The 13,411-nt window shown below is 45.8% G+C and overlaps 1 protein-coding gene across 1 annotated transcript in view; it reads right to left on the bottom strand.

The window, feature by feature from the left end:
- septin7a (septin 7a) overlaps nucleotides 1-12,709 on the bottom strand; it is a 46,902-nt gene extending 34,193 nt beyond the window's left edge. Inside the window, exons 1-2 of the mRNA XM_062985202.1 lie at nucleotides 12,608-12,709; nucleotides 12,229-12,331 (exon numbers count right to left, since the gene is read on the bottom strand). Coding sequence (XP_062841272.1) covers nucleotides 12,229-12,331; nucleotides 12,608-12,709 — 205 coding nt within the window. The remainder of the gene's footprint in view (nucleotides 1-12,228; nucleotides 12,332-12,607) is intronic.
- Nucleotides 12,710-13,411: the final 702 nt, after the last annotated feature.

Consider the following 13,411-nt stretch of genomic DNA (forward strand, 5'->3'; position numbering starts at 1 on the left):
GCACATTGCACCAGTAAGAGCAGAGTGTGAAGGTTCAATTAGCCGGGTAAGAGCACAGTTTTGCTCAAAATATTGCAATGCACACAACATTATGGGTGACATACCAGAGTTCAAAAGAGGACAAATTGTTGGTGCACGTCTTGCTGGCGCATCTGTGACCAAGACAGCAAGTCTTTGTGATGTATCAAGAGCCACGGTATCCAGGGTAATGTCAGCATACCACCAAGAAGGACAAACCACATCCGACAGGATTAACTGTGGACGCAAGAGGAAGCTGTCTGAAAGGGATGTTCGGGTGCTAACCCGGATCGTATCCAAAAAACATAAAACCACGGCTGCCCAAATCACGGCAGAATTAAATGTGCACCTCGACTCTCCTGTTTCCACCAGAACTGTCCGTCGGGAGCTCCACAGGGTCAATATACACGGCCGGGCTGCTATAGCCAAACCTTTGGTCACTCGTGCCGATGCCAAACGTCGGTTTCAATGGTGCAAGGAGCGCAAATCTTGGGCTGTGGACAATGTGAAACATGTATTGTTCTCTGATGAGTCCACCTTTACTGTTTTCCCCACATCCGGGAGAGTTACGGTGTGGAGAAGCCCCAAAGAAGCGTACCACCCAGACTGTTGCATGCCCAGAGTGAAGCATGGGGGTGGATCAGTGATGGTTTGGGCTGCCATATCATGGCATTCCCTTGGCCCAATACTTGTGCTAGATGGGCGCGTCACTGCCAAGGACTACCGAACCATTCTGGAGGACCATGTGCATCCAATGGCGGTGCCGTGTATCAGGATGACGATGCACCAATACACACAGCAAGACTGGTGAAAGATTGGTTTGATGAACATGAAAGTGAAGTTGAACATCTCCCATGGCCTGCACAGTCACCAGATCTAAATATTATTGAGCCACTTTGGGGTGTTTTGGAGAAGCGAGTCAGGAAACGTTTTCCTCCACCAGCATCACGTAGTGACCTGGCCACTATCCTGCAAGAAGAATGGCTTAAAATCCCTCTGACCACTGTGCAGGACTTGTTTATGTCATTTCCAAGACGAATTGACGCTGTATTGGCCGCAAAAGGAGGCCCTACACCATACTAATAAATTATTGTGGTCTAAAACCAGGTGTTTCAGTTATTTTGTCCAACCCCTGTATATATATATATATATATATAAATAAATTACACACACACACACAACACACACACACACACACACACAACACACACACACTGACATAACACACACACACACACACACACACACACCACACACACACACAGACATAACACACACACACACTGACATAACACACACACACAACACACATATAACACATAACACACATAACACACATAACACACATAACACACATAACACACAACACACACAAAACACACAAAACACACAAAACACACACACAAATCGAGCTTGCTAGACTGTGGACAGTGTCATCTGCGCTCCAGCAGCTTCCAAACCCTAGTGGTTCTCCTTCAAGTCCAAAGACGTGCAGTCAGGCTAATTGCCTCCGAGAGTGTGTGTGTGTGTGTGTGTGTCTTTCGCCCAATAAATCAGACCCACCGCGACCCTGACCAGGATAAAGCCCTGGTAAGACAGACACTGAACGAATGAACTGTATTGAATCTAAGCCTCTAAATCAAGCTCGCTAGACTGTAGACAGAGTCATCTGCACCCCAGCAGCTTCCAAATCCTTCTCCAGTGCAATTCATCGGCAGCGTGGAGGAAAAACACGGGTCCCGCGGCGCAGGACGGGCCGAGACAAAGACGCCTCTGTGAGCGCGGCGAGCACAAGCTGGCACAGGGCGAATCCTGCCTTCCTCTCCTGACCTTTACCAAGCGCTCGACTGCTGCCGACCAGCCACTCGGCACCGAACAACTGGGGTTAGGAAAAGGGGGGGAGACAGGATAGAGAGACGCCCGGAGACAAAGCGGCTCTCACACTCGTGTATCCTAAATATTTTTCAAGAGGGCAGAGAGGCGCTGGCATCGGGATCGTCCCGGTCGCCCGGGGCAGGAACGCCGGACGGTTAAAGCGACCACGTTCCGAAATAACATCAAGTGTGTGGGATTTAAAGAGCGCTGTGGTTTGGGGGAAGAAAATCACCGGGGTGAAAAGCGGTGCCTTAAAAACGCCACTCTGCATTAGGGAGACGATGAAGGCGGGCGCTGATGCCCTTATTCAACAGCTGCCAGGCCGACGCGTGAGCCGAGGAAGCAGAAGCGGTAACGACGAGCGATTTCACAACATAAACAAACAAATAATATATAATATAACTTTCTATCTGAAATAAAGGACTCCTGGTGAAGAACGTGAGCTGCTGACGTACCGGAGAGCTTTACCTCACCGAAAGCTCCCAGTACGATCCATGTGCCAAGCCTTCGTCATTTAATTCTGTGCCAACCGAACAGACGATGATTTTCCCTGAGCTGGGTGTGTAAATAAACATCCCCAGTCGGAACGTGTCACTACTTTTAAACCTTGTCTGGTGATCATTATATAAATCTTAATTATTAATAAATAAACTGAGCAACTGAAAGTACCTGGTGCTACGCTCCAATAAGATCTGATTTCATTCTAAACTAAGACACACGCTGTGGCAATGATGTAAATGAAACTCGAGTAATTCGATTACTAAAAATCATCGATGCAAATGTTTCGCATCGAGGCGTCGTTTAATCCATACAGCTATATACAGCTCACGGTGTTTCGCACTTCTGCACGACGCGTTCTCCACAGCGGTCAGGTGACGTGAAGGAGCCGAGGGCCGCGTCCCAAATCTCATACTTAAACAGAACTTAACAGGGCTTAATCCGGGTACTTTTCACGTACAGTTCAATGAATACTACGATTTGAAACACAGCCGAGACTTGATAACGCAGACTGCAGAATGGAGAGAGAGAGAGAATATCGAGGGGCGAACAGAGGAGACCGGACGGAGGAAACCACAGAAGGTTTGAGATCATTTTAAGCTGGAAAAAATGTAAACTCAGAACAACATCCAGACCATCGGAGCGTCGTGTTGATATGCCGACTTTTCTTCATTACAACGACCACGGGATTTTTTTGAAGGCTCAGGCAAACACACACGTACTCACACACACACACACACACACACACCAAATCTACCTCATCTAGGAGATACAATCACTGACTGAACCTCCTACAAACACCACAAACCCTCCAAATAAATATTAAAGCTTAATGTTCTGCCTGAGCTGCAGCTGAAACTTCTAGTTCTGAAAGTTGCACAAATTCGAGGCTTATGTTTATGTATTATTATTATTATTTATGCTTTAGTTTTAGGTGCCTGTATAGATTTTAAAAGTAATTTGATTATTTCTGAAGTATTTGTTTTTGCATTTCAAAAATCTTCTCTTTAAACTGTCTTGTATGCAGGAATAAAAACGTACGGTTTGTTTTGAGAGACGCGTCTTATTTAATCTTACACGTATTTATTTTTGCTCTTTATTAAAGCAAAGGTATTTCTCATCCGATTACTCGATTAATCATTGGAATAATCGATAGAATACTCGATTACAAAAATAATCGGTAGTTGCAGCCCTAAAATGAACCTCAGCGCTGCTATCGGCCAGCCGGGCACCTACATGGACGATAACTGGCTTGATTCCTTATAAGTGCTGCAGTTACGAGCTAAGCTGGCAAATCGATGGCGCTGCACAGAGACGGGGGATAACGGAGATATGTGCTTGACAGTCTGTACACGTGTCGCTGCTGTGTCTGATACCAGCACAACACACACTAACACACCACCACCACGTCAGTGTCGCTGCAGTGCTGAGAATCATCCACCACCTAGATAATACCTGCTCTGTGGTGGTCCTGTGGGGGTCCTGACCATTGAAGAACGGCATGAAAGGGGGTAACAAAGCATGCAGAGAAACAGATGGACTACAGTCAGTAATTGTAGAACTACAAAGTGCTTCTATATGGTAAGTGGAGCTGATAAGATGGACAGTGAGTGTAGAAACGAGGAGGTGGTTTTAATGTTATGGCTGATCAGTGTATATTGTGTAAAACTGGGTAATACGTGGCGGCGCGTTAGAAGAGCCGCTCTGATCTCAGACATCTTCTTCACTCACCGAACAGGAAAGGAAACGAAAACAAAATCACACAGCAAACAGACACGCCCACATCAGATCGGACGCGCACTGGAACCGGGGCCCCGTAATCAGACCGCGCTGCTAATCAGCTGATGAGATTTCTGAGCAGATGGAGTGAAAGGCGGCGAGGACGAGACGTCCCGCCGGCTCGGGAGAATCGAATTCATTTCCTTTCATGGAAATATCCGACAGCTGTGTAAATGTGGCCGAGGGAACTCCCTGTCGCACGAGGGGGGGGCAGGAAGTGGGAGAAGTGCGGCGGGACAGAGAGAGAGGCGGAGAAAGCGAGTGTGCTGCTACTGGGACGGGAGAGCCTCGTATACGGAACCGATTACAGACCCAAGAAAGCTCAGATCCAGAAAGCTCAGTCTAGAAATCTCAGGTCAGAAAAAGCTTAGATCCAGAAAGCTCTGATCCGAAAAGCTCAAATCCAGTAAGCTCAGCCTAGAAAGCTCAGGTCCAGAAAGCTCAGCTCTAGAAAGCTCAGAAAGAAAAGGCTCAGATCCAGAAAGCTAAGATCTAGAGAGCTCAGATCCAGAAAGATCAGATCTACAAAGATCAGATCCGAAAAGAACTCAGTCTAGAAGGCTCAGATTCAAAAAGCTCAGATACAGGAAGATCAGCTCCAGAAAGCTCAGCTCCAGTAAGCTCAGTCTAGATAGCTCAGATCCAAAAAGCTCAGATCCAGAAAGCTCAGAAGCGGAAAGCTCAGATCCGGGAAGCTCAGATCCGAAAAAGCTCAGATCTAGTAAGCTCAGTCTAGAAAGATCAGATCTACAAAGATCAGATCCGAAAAGAACTCAGTCTAGAAGGCTCAGATCCAAAAAGCTCAGATACAGGAAGATCAGCTCCAAAAAGCTCAGCTCCAGTAAGCTCAGTCTAGATAGCTCAGATCCAAAAAGCTCAGATCCAGAAAGCTCAGAAGCGGGAAGCTCAGATCCGAAAAAGCTCAGATCTAGTAAGATCAGTCTAGAAGGCTCAGATCCAGAAAGCTTAGAAGCGGAAAGCTCAGATCTGGGAAGCTCAGATCCGAAAAAGCTCAGATCTAGTAAGATCAGTCTAGAAGGCTCAGATCCAGAAAGCTCAGAAGCGGAAAGCTCAGATCTGGGAAGCTCAGATCCAGAAAGCTCAGATCTAGTAAGCTCAGTCTAGAAGGCTCAGATCCAGAAAGCTTAGAAGCGGAAAGCTCAGATCTGGGAAGCTCAGATCCGAAAAAGCTCAGATCTAGTAAGCTCAGTCTAGAAGGCTCAGATCCAGAAAGCTCAGATCTGGGAAGCTCAGATCCAGAAAGCTCAGATCTAGAATGCTTAGATCCACAAAGCACAGTCCCAGGTTGGCATCCCTTAAGAAGTTCTTTACTGATCACAAATGCAAAACTCCAGCGTTAAACATAACATCTAACTCCTATATGAGAAAACGGTTTTCCATGGCTTTGGAGTCCAATAGCAAAGTGCTTTACTCCACCTGAGCTGACATTTTCTTGAAGCTCCTCATGGACCGTCCAGAATTTACCCGTACTTTATTAGGCAAAGCTTAAACATGATTGGGTGAAGTACCACATGGTCACAGCTGCAGCTTCTCAGCTACCATTTGTTTATGGCTGTGATTGGATGAAGTGGTTCACATGATCAGCCAGGTTCTATAAAACCGTTTGTTTAATGGAGCTCGGTTAAGGTAACGAGACCTGACGAGCTGCACATGTATTAAAATCTATGAGCAGAATGCAAATATTAATTACCGGAGTAAACATTTCAACCTCAGCAAGTCACCGCCCACGAGCGACAACAAACAATCGCAGCTCCTTACTTGCACCCGAAAGAAAAACCTCGTCGCTCTCTGTTGTGACCGCAGATTTAAAACCGACTGCAGCGGGTTCGGACAGCACAAACCACGAATAACGTCCAGACATTTGTGGTCAGAATCCTTCATACTGGCACCCGACGGGTCTCTTCATTCAAACGACAAATGTTTGACTCTGAAAGTGCTGCCGGATTTCTGTGGTCTGGAAGTCAGAAGTCGAACCCCAGCGCTGCGGATGGATACGTCTCAGGAGAGCGCGGTCTCGGCCAAGACAAGCCAAACAGAGCTGCAGCGAATCCTGCAAACCGCACATTCACCAACACTCGAGGGCTTTAGAACCCTCCTAAAACCACTCAGAATCGAGGTGTAGGAAACACACAGCAATGAATCTAAACACCGGACCATGAGGTTATGGGGCGGCTTTATGTTTTATCTTGTAAACCACAGCTCAGATCCAGAAAGCTCAGAAACAGAAAGCTCAGATCCAGAAAGCTCAGAAACAGAAAGCTCAGATCCAGAACGCTCAGAAGCAGAAAGCTCAAATCCAGAAAGCTCAGATCCAGAACGCTCAGAAGCAGAAAGCTCAGAAGCAGAAAGCTAAAATCCAGAAAGCTCAGATCCAGAACGCTCAGAAGCAGAAAGCTCAAAAACAGAAAGATCAGAAGCAGAAAGCTAAAATCCAGAAAGCTCAGATTCAGAACGCTCAGAAGCAGAAAGCTCAGAAACAGAAAGATCAGAAGCAGAAAGCTAAAATCCAGAAAGCTCAGATCCAGAACGCTCAGAAGCAGAAAGCTCAGAAACAGAAAGATCAGAAGCAGAAAGCTCAGAAACAGAAAGATCAGAAGCAGAAAGCTAAAATCCAGAAAGCTCAGAAGCAGAAAGTTAAAATCCAGAAAGCTCAGAAGCAGAAAGTTAAAATCCAGAAAGCTCAGATCCAGAAAGCTCAGATCCAGAAAGCTCAGAAGCAGAAAGCTAAAATCCAGAAAGCTCAGAAAGCTAAAATCCAGAAAGCTCAGAAGCAGAAAGCTAAGATCCAGAAAGCTAAAATCCAGAAAGCTCAGATCCAGAAAGCTCAAAATCAGAAAGCTCAGAAGCAGAAAGCTAAAATCCAGAAAGCTCAAAAGCAGAAAGCTAAAAACTAGAAAGCTCAGAAGCAGAAAGCTAAAATCCAGAAAGCTCAGAAACAGAAAGCTCGGAAGCAGAAAGCTAAAATCCAGAAAGCTCAGAAGCAGAAAGCTCGGAAGCAGAAAGCTAAAATCCAGAAAGCTCAGAAACAGAAAGCTCGGAAGCAGAAAGCTAAAATCCAGAAAGCTCAGAAACAGAAAGCTCGGAAGCAGAAAGCTAAAATCCAGAAAGCTCAGAAACAGAAAGCTCGGAAGCAGAAAGCTAAAATCCAGAAAGCTCAGAAGCAGAAAGCTCGGAAGCAGAAAGCTAAAATCCAGAAAGCTCAGAAACAGAAAGCTCGGAAGCAGAAAGCTAAAATCCAGAACGCTCAGAAACAGAAAGCTCGGAAGCAGAAAGCTAAAATCCAGAAAGCTCAGAAGCAGAAAGCTCGGAAGCAGAAAGCTAAAATCCAGAAAGCTCAGAAACAGAAAGCTCGGAAGCAGAAAGCTAAAATCCAGAAAGCTCAGAAGCAGAAAGCTCAGATCCAGAAAGCTCAGAAACAGAAAGCTCGGAAGCAGAAAGCTAAAATCCAGAAAGCTCAGAAGCAGAAAGCTAAAATCCAGAAAGCTCAGAAGCAGAAAGCTCAGATCCAGAAAGCTCAGAAACAGAAAGCTCGGAAGCAGAAAGCTAAAATCCAGAAAGCTCAGAAGCAGAAAGCTAAAATCCAGAAAGCTCAGAAACAGAAAGCTCGGAAGCAGAAAGCTAAAATCCAGAAAGCTCAGAAGCAGAAAGCTCAGATCCAGAAAGCTCAGATCCAGAAAGCTCAGATCCAGAAAGCTCAGAAGCAGAAAGCTAAAATCCAGAAAGCTCAGATCCAGAAAGCTCAGAAGCAGAAAGCTCAGATCCAGAAAGCTCAGATCCAGAAAGCTCAGATCCAGAAAGCTCAGAAGCAGAAAGCTAAAATCCAGAAAGCTCAGATCCAGAACGCTCAGAAGCAGAAAGCTCAGATCCAGAAAGCTCAGATCCAGAAAGCTCAGATCCAGAAAGCTCAGATCCATAAAGCTCAGAAGCAGAAAGCTCAGAAGCAGAAAGCTAAAATCCAGAAAGCTCAGAAACAGAAAGCTCGGAAGCAGAAAGCTAAAATCCAGAAAGCTCAGAAGCAGAAAGCTCAGATCCAGAAAGCTCAGATCCAGAAAGCTCAGATCCAGAAAGCTCAGAAGCAGAAAGCTAAAATCCAGAAAGCTCAGATCCAGAAAGCTCAGAAGCAGAAAGCTCAGATCCAGAAAGCTCAGATCCAGAAAGCTCAGATCCAGAAAGCTCAGAAGCAGAAAGCTAAAATCCAGAAAGCTCAGATCCAGAACGCTCAGAAGCAGAAAGCTCAGATCCAGAAAGCTCAGATCCAGAAAGCTCAGATCCAGAAAGCTCAGATCCATAAAGCTCAGAAGCAGAAAGCTCAGAAGCAGAAAGCTAAAATCCAGAAAGCTCAGAAACAGAAAGCTCGGAAGCAGAAAGCTCGGAAGCAGAAAGCTAAAATCCAGAAAGCTCAGAAGCAGAAAGCTCAGATCCAGAAAGCTCAGATCCAGAAAGCTCAGAAGCAGAAAGCTAAAACCCAGAAAGCTCAGATCCAGAAAGCTCAGATCCATAAAGCTCAGAAGCAGAAAGCTCAGAAGCAGAAAGCTAAAATCCAGAAAGCTCAGAAACAGAAAGCTCAGAAACAGAAAGCTCGGAAGCAGAAAGCTAAAATCCAGAAAGCTCAGAAGCAGAAAGCTCAGATCCAGAAAGCTCAGATCCAGAAAGCTCAGAAGCAGAAAGCTAAAACCCAGAAAGCTCAGATCAAAGCATGACTATAGGGATCCTGCTGTGTTACTGACATGATGAAACAGAAAAGAGCAATCGCCAAGCATATCATTCATATATGATATATAATCTCATATAGCGTCCACATAATTTTAGTCTTATAGCACATCTGTAAGATTACATCAGACAAAGTTGACCGTAGAGTTTTATTTACGCTGAAAATGACCCCACATTTGGGTGGATGGATGAGGCTGTGGGACGTGTTTGACTGCGCTGAAGCACTAGGGACTTCCTGCACTTCTACACCAGAGCTGGAGGCTCACAAACCTTGATACCGTACAGAACACAAGATCTCAGGTGATTGGGTGGAGCTGCGTCTGTTAACGAAGGCGGCGAGAAGCGAGTGCAGCTCTAGACGTGAGCCGCGAGCTTTCAGCTGCTGCCGCTGCTCTCACCCGGGTCGCGGCTGGATGAATGGAATTACAGGAAACTCACACACACACACATTCCAGAGGGGTGTGTGTGTGTGTGTGTGGGGGGGGGGGGGGGGGGTGTCTGGCTTACGTTTGTTTTAAGAACACATTTTTGACCCCCTCTGTGTCTGTGAAATCCATCGCGGATCCGAGCTGCTGAGCTCTCCAGATTCACGTTCCTGCATGAAGCCGAGCGCTGCCGGACACAGCAGGAGGTCACGTTCAACTCCGGTAACCCGCTCCAGCTTCAGACTCCTCTGAAAGTTTGCTGGGTTTGTTTCTTTGGACATCGTACTGCTCAATATTTTACCTTTATTATCATCAAATACAGCAGAAGATATCTGGAGAGCTAAAGCGCGAGAAAACTCAGATCTAAAAAGCTAGAAAGAAGCTAGAAAGCACAAGATCAGGAAAGAACAGGTCTAAAAGAGCTCAGATGTAGAAAGCTCAGATCCACTAAGCTCAAATCTAGAAAACTCAGTTCCAGCAGCTCAGATCAAGGAAGCTCAAATCCAGAAATCTCAGATCTAAAAAGCTCAGATCCAGAAAGCTTAGATCTAGAAAGCTCATATCCGGGAAGCTCAGATCTAGAAAGCTCAGTTCCAGGAGCTCAGATCAGGGAAGCTCAAATCCAAAAAGCTCAGGTCAAGAAAGCTCAGATCCACTAAGATTAAATCCCAAAAGCTCAGATCCAAAAAGCTTAGATCTAGAAAGCACAGATCCAGAATGAACAGATAAAAAAGGTCAGATTTAGAAAGCACAGATCAGATCTAGAAAGCTCAGATCCAGGAACCTCAGGTCAAGATAGCTCAGATCCCAAAAGCTAAGATCCAGAAAGCACAGATTTAGAAACCTCAGGTCTAGAAAGCTCAGATCTAGAAAGCACAGATACAAGAAGCTCAGGTCAAGAAAGCTCAGGTCAAGAAAGCTCAGATCCACTAAGATTAAATCCCAAAAGCTCAGATCCAAAAAGCAGAGATCTACAGTAGAAAGCACAGATTTAGAAACCTTAGGTCTAAAAAAAAAAAAAGCTTAGATCTAGAAAGCACAGATCCAGAATGAACAGATAAAAAAGGTCAGATTTGGAAAGCACAGATCAGATCTAGAAAGCTCAGATCCAGGAAGCTCAGGTCAAGAAAGCTCAGATCCCAAAAGCTAAGATCCAGAAAGCACAGATTTAGAAACCTCAGGTCTAGAAAGCTCAGATCTAGAAAGCACAGATACAAGAAGCTCAGATCCAGAAAGCTCAGGTCAAGAAAGCTCAGATCCACTAAGATTAAATCCCAAAAGCTCAGATCCAGAAAGCTCAGATCCAAACAGCAGAGATCTAGAAACCTTAGGCCTAAAAAAAAAAAAAAAAAAAAGCTTAGATCTAGAAAGCACAGATCCAGAATGAACAGATAAAAAAGGTCAGATTTAGAAAGCTCAGATCCAGGAAGCTGAGATCCCAAAAGCTAAGATCCAGAAAGCACAGATTTAGAAAGCTCAGGTCTAGAAAGCTCAGATCCAGAAAGCACAGATACAGGAAGCTCAGGTCAAGAAAGCACTTCTTAACAAGTCGTTCCTCTTTACCGACCACAAAGGCAAACATGACAGACTCCGGTGTTGAGCATGTGGGCAAAAAAACCCACCACATTCTGCTGCAAAGAAAAATCATTTAACCATGTTTATTAACCTCGGGTGCAAAGTGGGAATACAGCCAGGACAGGGCACCAGTTCATCACACATCACGTGCCTACTTCATGTGTGTATATACAGTATATATATATATTAGGGATGCATCGATACCATTGTTTCCCAACCGAGTACAAGTACATGTATTTTAGTACTCGCCGATACCGATACCTATTTAGAATGATGCAATCTGGAGCATTATGGGATAGTGTAAGTTTTTAGTGTTAAATAGTGCAGTGGAACAGTTGCTTGGGTTGCCATCACTAATTGTAAATTAGTCGCTTCTGACAAGCTAACGTTAACGTTCATTAATAAACGCACGTCATTAACGCTGTGCACGTCATACATGCGATGCGATTCTGCTGATCGAAATATTTACTTTAAAAGGATAACACAGTCCGATCCCATCTGAGCCGATTCTATCGGCACGTACGTTCGTGGTTCGCCTCGGTAAATCGTAAACGACTCCGAGTCGGCTCCCGCTCTGTGGTAATAGCCAGTCGACTCCTGAATCACTTGTATCGACACAGTGAACAGAGTATTGAACACAAACACGTCCTATAACAGCGGTCGCTGCTTTTGTAACCGGTTATCTTCGCCGTTAGGTCTATTTTGAAGGGTTTGTTTTACTCAAACGGAACTGAATAACATTCCCCCCCAGACAAGCACTGCCGCCGCACAGGTTGAAAATCCCTGCGTTAACGCAGCACGTGCACTACGCACAAGATATCGGATGTTTAGTATCGGAGCCTCGTTTGCGAGTACGAGTTAATGAGCGCGGTATCGGGCTAATACCCGACACTAGTATCGGTACTCATGCATCTCTAATATATATATATATATCATCAGTGATGTTTACATTTCATCTCAGACCTCACTTTGTTTACATTCGGAAAATGACCCATGACGTTTGTCTTCATGCTCAGTGCACTCGGGGTGGTTTGTGTTCTAAAATCGGACTCCACGTACATGTTACCTCTGATCCAGGCCTAGCGTGGACTTGCAAGCCACCAAACACACACACACACACACACACACGATCAGTGTTCTCTTTATGCAGCTTAGGAAGCGTGTAACATGTCGCAGCAGAGATATCACAGCCAGCGTGTCACCAGAAAAAGCTTCGCTGATGTGAGTCAGGAGCGAAGCTGAACAGAAACGCGGCGGCCGTTATGAATCAGCAGCCACGAGATGTCGGGGCTTCAGATGACTAAAGGAGGAACGTTTTTTTACTCACCTACGACCATTAGCGTGAACTCGAAGCCTCTCTTCACAGACTTTCTGTACACTTGGTTGGGGAGGTTCGCAAAGCCCACATAACCGTCCAGGTTCTTCTGTTGCTGTGGACCAAACACAAGGAGGTTTTAGCATCATCTTAAACCACCTGAAGGTGCGAAAGCAATACGAACGGTTACAGCGAGAAGCACTCGGGGGTCCGTTCCGTCTGAAACCTGGTGACCCGCCCTGCTCCCTACTGCTGCCTGATCAGCTGCCTCAGTAGAGAGGATTCTAATCAGACCTGGAGCTCATGATCAGGTTATTTAGACGCTCTACTGATTACGTCGCCACAGTTTTAGCATACTAAGCTAACACGGTTAGCATCGGGTCATTCGAACCCGACGCAAGGACGCCCGGCTAACGTCTCCCTCCGTGTCCCGAAAACGGTCGAACCGCGCCGAGGAGGCGCCGGACGCTCCCTCGTCATCCGGTCGGATCATCACTCCGGGATTAAGGCGCCTCGGTGGGAGCGTTTTAAGGGAGCTAAGGATTTAGACACGCCCTCTTCTCGCGAGTGTAGGATGACGTAAAATTTGTCTACGCATTCGAACCCTGAACTAAGAGCAGCCACCATCAGCCCGACGTCAAACACATCCCTCGCCCTCACAACGCGGGCACAGTCGAGCACATTTCTGAGGGGTGGTCCTAATGTTTTGGCTGATCTGTGTTGGCATTCAAACTCAAGTGATCGATACATTTGATTTGAGGTGATCATACTTACTGCTACTTTGGAGATCAGAAGCGTAGCATTAGTCCACACAAGCAGGGGGTGATCGGAGGAGGGGGGCGGAGGTGGAAGCCGAGGATCCAGGAGTCGATCAGGCAGAGAGGAAATGGAGAAAATAAAACAACATCAGTCATTCCGTTAGAGATATTGGCTTTAAACAGCTAAAGGCAGCTTAGAACAGCCAATTAATCTTTGCAAAGGAAACCGGAGTACCTGATGGAAACCCAGGGACACACATGTGATACCCCTGATAGGCTGTAACCAAAGGTGACGAACAACAAGGTGCCACTGTGCTACCATCCTCCAATGCCAAACAAACTAATCAGGCAAGGTTTCACCCGGCATGGGATTTATGCGGATGATTATCAGTAACATTTCAAAATTATCACCACATTTTTGCGCAGTATTTGACTCC

The sequence above is a fragment of the Trichomycterus rosablanca genome, chromosome 2 (genome assembly GCF_030014385.1).
Source record: "Trichomycterus rosablanca isolate fTriRos1 chromosome 2, fTriRos1.hap1, whole genome shotgun sequence".
In the NCBI taxonomy this organism is placed as follows: domain Eukaryota; kingdom Metazoa; phylum Chordata; class Actinopteri; order Siluriformes; family Trichomycteridae; genus Trichomycterus; species Trichomycterus rosablanca.